This window comes from Cryptomeria japonica, chromosome 10, assembly GCF_030272615.1.
Source record: "Cryptomeria japonica chromosome 10, Sugi_1.0, whole genome shotgun sequence".
In the NCBI taxonomy this organism is placed as follows: domain Eukaryota; kingdom Viridiplantae; phylum Streptophyta; class Pinopsida; order Cupressales; family Cupressaceae; genus Cryptomeria; species Cryptomeria japonica.
This window is the reverse complement of record NC_081414.1, coordinates 100,254,064-100,258,258: the sequence shown is the minus strand read 5'-3', so window position 1 is coordinate 100,258,258 and position 4,195 is coordinate 100,254,064. Positions and strand designations below refer to the sequence as shown.

At 39.3% G+C, this 4,195-nt stretch overlaps 1 protein-coding gene across 2 annotated transcripts; it reads right to left on the bottom strand.

The window, feature by feature from the left end:
- Window positions 1-266: 266 nt before the first annotated feature.
- Window positions 267-3,584, bottom strand: LOC131060661 (uncharacterized). 2 transcript variants are annotated; one of them, XM_057993973.2, is made up of 4 exons: window positions 2,279-3,584; window positions 1,368-1,438; window positions 894-1,167; window positions 267-770 (listed from the first exon to the last, which is right to left on the bottom strand). In XM_057993973.2, exons 1-4 carry the CDS (start codon window positions 2,384-2,386, stop codon window positions 537-539), a joined length of 687 nt encoding a protein of 228 aa, XP_057849956.1. In that variant the 5' UTR covers window positions 2,387-3,584; the 3' UTR covers window positions 267-536. The 2 variants fall into 2 exon arrangements, with proteins under 2 accessions (XP_057849956.1, XP_057849955.1); XM_057993972.2 differs by having other exon boundaries at window positions 267-773; window positions 2,279-3,576.
- Window positions 3,585-4,195: the final 611 nt, after the last annotated feature.

Genomic DNA, 4,195 nt, shown 5'->3' with positions numbered 1-4,195 from the left:
ATATAGATGCTTTGAGACACGGTGGGACTTTTTTTGGAAATCAATACCCATAGGCTTTTACAATTCAATTCTTTTATATCTTTTAAATAACAACATATTAATTTCAAAAATTAAATATTAAGAGACTTCTGAATTGGATCAAAAAGGAAAATTAAAAAACACAAACTAGAATTAATTATCAGAACAGACCCACATATATTCCCCTTAAAACATCATTAAAGATTTCATTCACAAAACTGAGCTGTGTATAAAGTTTATATCACATATTCAAAGATTATTAAGAATCAATTTCCATTGCTCGATAGCGATTTAAATACAAGGGGGTTGTTAGCAATGACTACTGCTAACATTACTCAGGTGAGAATAATCAATAATAATATATTAGAAAGCTTCCTTTGTAAATCGACAAAAACGATGATGGAGGTGACCATGAGCCATATACACAGGATTCCTCCTCAAAGACAAAAGCTTACTTGACAACTTAAAATCTCTCTTCCTGAATGATTGAAAAAGAATGATAGAATACTGGCTTTCGATTACACTTTCAAAGCCATTTGATCCTGCCAGGAAACTTTTGGTTTTCCGACTCTGTTAGGTAGAACAAATACATTTGGGATGTCTTTAAAAATTGACAAGTTCAGATCAGCAACTAATCCACCATTTTCAAGAACAGATTTCCTTTTAGGAGTTTCATGATGTGATGGAGCTTCTTGTCGGTCTGACGTCCTCAGTGGCTCCCAGAATACCTGAAACTCTCTTGCAACCGGGGGCTTCTGCACCAAATCCCAGAAACAAAATAAACTCCTATGTATTGATAAACTTATTAGTTAAGTTCAGAAATGGAAATATGGTGGGCCATTGCTCAATACACCATTCCTGGATAGAGGTCTTACATTTTCATAAGGATGGGGAGAAGTGGCTGATCCGTAAGGTTGGTTCCTTGAAGCCAGACATGCAGCCTCTTCTTCAAAGGATGTATACATAGTTGCATTCTTGTATTTTGCAGCCATAGGCTGTGCAAGTAATGATTGTATTGGATTTATCACATTATTGCGTTCAGCTCCTCTAACTGACAAAACAGCTGCAGAAGGGTTATGAAACGGCGCCACATTAACTTGCACCTCTGATGGTTGTCTTGTTAGATGCCTATATCTGCGCCTCAAGAATCTGCAGGTCACCACAATATAAAATGTCTCAACTCTTGCTTGCAAAAAAAATCCTAAATTACTATAATTTCAGACAAGGTAACAGCCAGCAAAACTAAGCACATTGTGAAACCCCGAGCCTAACATTGGAACACAGTTAGAAGTGATACACCTATATGCAATAGATAAATTGATAACTAGAAAAGAGAAAAGAACTCAAACCTGACTTCTGCCATAAGATTATCCTTCTTCAGCTTTGCTCTTTGCACTCTTTTTTTCAACGCCCTAGTTTCCTGATGGACAAAAACCCCAAAATAGTTTCAGAACATCAATATCCACATTGTGTGATGAACCCCAAAATTTATATCATGTTCATACACAAATTACACAGGCACAAACCCATTATTGCAAAAAGATTGTAGAACAAACCCAGTGTTGCAAAAACACTGTTGACAGAATAAATTTTTTTAAAATAACATAATTTCATAATCACACCCTTTTTCGGCAGAAAGAAAAATCTCAACGCAAATCTCATAAGAAAACGACATTCTGATTTCCTTAAACAAAGGTTAATTTAAATTTGCTTCTTAACCCCACAGGAAGGAAATGAAACCAAATCATATGAACTTGGACGAGTATGCGACCCAGATGAAACATCAGGCAAATAAAACGCAGCAGTGTCAAATCCCACAAACATAATAATGTAACAAAAAAAAATCCAACAAGAAAGGGACCTTTTAGAAAAGAATAAAAATTCATAGTTTCAGAAGGTGGATCAGCGGCAAAAACTGTAACAATTTCAAGATCAAAATAGAAAAATCATAAACCAAACCCAGATTCATATTCTCTAAACTCAGCCGGCCAAAAGTTTCAAACTCTGAACGTGCCAACAGGAACTGTAAAAAAACTGAAGTTTCTCAAATTTAAGGCTTAGACTCACAAATCCCATTTGAAATAGGACATCCAACCCTAAGACAGGGCAGGGGAGTTCTATAACCCTAGACTTGCAAATAGAAAAGAGGGGTTTTCTATTTCATGGAACTTAACCCTGACCCAGACCATGATTCTCAAAACCTAGGCTAAATACAGAGAAAAACCCTGGGTATCTAAATCCAACGATTTGAAACACTCACCCTCTGCAATTCATTGTAGTCCTGCTTGAGGCTTGCGTGCTTCACCGCCAGTTTTCTCATATCCTCGTCTGCAGCGGTGTCCCCTTCAAATCCTCGCTTCTTAGACATGCTTGACTGGTAAGAGAAACGTAATTGTGACAGGATAGAAACAATAGCAGCAGCAGGGTATATGCTCACAGGAGAGAATGGGAATTGTAATTATGTTTAAGGGCGGCAAGGTGTTTAAGGTCATGGGTAGGCGGACGTCGGCGAGGATTGCGATCTGTGGAATGCGCGGGTAAGGTAACCCAGGGTGAAGGAGAGTAGAGTAGACTAGGGGAGGGAAGCACGAGGAAATAAAGGGACATTGTGTTATCCATTATTTGCGTTGCAGCAACATGGCCATGACTCTGACCGCACGGTGATGCGATAAACCAGAACACCCAACGGAAATGGTGTGCCGGCGTGGAGCCCATTTTTAAAGACTGTTCGGTTATGTAAGGGCAGACGGGGCAGAGAATGCCCAATTCCCATTTCTCTGCTCTGACCAAGACAAACGCACATTCCCTCCATCCCACCACAATTATATCTTGTGGTGCGTGTCTGCGTCTGCCTCTGTCTTTCCCTCTGCTTATTTACCCCCTTATCCAACGTAGACCGTCAATAACGCCGGCATTTAAATACAAAGGGAGCAGTGAATGGCAGCGCCTGTGGCGTTCCGCTAATTCCATTTTCGCCGTCCAATGAGCAGGGCCAGCTGGGCCACTTATCATTTCCACCTCTTTTCCCATCCTCCTTTATACGTAAAAATCTACGGAGCATGCAGCGGGAAAGAAGAAATCGTCAACATAACAGACGCATCAGAAAAAAGGACAGCGCAAGGCCAAATTTAACTGCAAGGAGGAATATCACCGTGGGTTCAACCCCCAACTATTTATAGCTTAGACTTTACCAAAGCTACTGCGTACCTACCCTCACCAAATCATCCCGATTCCAAAAATATCCACCAAAATCTCGTTTAGATTATAAATCCCATTTCCCTGCCCAAATTGAAACAGGGTACCTATAATCCCTGTACAAAAACCACGGGAAGCTGTGTCCGTTTCTGATGTGGACGTCTCAAATAGATGAAGAAAATGAGCCCCAAGTAAGATTTTTGATCAAATCCATGGTTTTTCTTGAAAACCCTGCCAATGACATTTGTCCTATAAAAAGTCATCTCTGGTGGGGGAAGGTGATTTGCGTGAGATGTGGGGTGCATCATGAATTCAATGCTGTCAGAACTACTAAATATTGGTGTTGACTGTGCAGAAGAGGAAAGTAGTGGCAAAAAAGAAAGAAAGAAAGAAGAAAATACCCAAAGTACTGCTGAAACGGGACAGAGTACGTGAACTCCAAGCTCTCTGAATCAATCTACGCCTTATGTTGTCTGGATGCGTGAGCCGCTTTAGCGAAGGCCCCAAAGAAAAGGAAAACCTACCTTCACATTCAAAGATACTCTTTTTCTACCATGGCAAATTTCGATCCAATGTAACAGTGAAAATTTTATATCAATAAAGTACAAGTTAATAAAGTTATATTTGAGGCGAAGTACTTACAATTCTATTAAATCATTAGAGTAATGTCTCTTGTGTTGTTAGGATATACAAACTCCTTTCCAAGATGGTTCTCCTCCTCGTGAATGTTGTTGTAGTCACATAAGCTTATTCATGGCCATTGGAGGTTCATTCTTCTTCTTTTATGAGAGGAGATCATGCTCAATAGTATTAGTTGCAGTTCGATAATAAATGTTATGTGTCATTCGGTTGTTGGTGGAGGATCTTTGAGTTGGTCGTACTCTAACAAATTCTTTCAATTGGCTCTTTTCATTTCTCCTACTTGAGTGGTCACATAAGAAAATAAAAAATGAATGAATGAAAGAATTTTAATGATGTCCAC

Bases quoted from the DNA above. Each gene is read 5' to 3' on its own strand.
- LOC131060661 (XM_057993972.2), bottom strand. From the start codon at position 2,386: ATGTCTAAGAAGCGAGGATTTGAAGGGGACACCGCTGCAGACGAGGAT. The intron at 1,439-2,278 runs GTGAGTGTTTCA...TTTGTCCATCAG, and splicing joins ACTACAATGAATTGCAGAGG to GAAACTAGGGCGTTGAAAAA. The intron at 1,168-1,367 runs GTTTGAGTTCTT...GGTGACCTGCAG, and splicing joins AATCTTATGGCAGAAGTCAG to ATTCTTGAGGCGCAGATATA.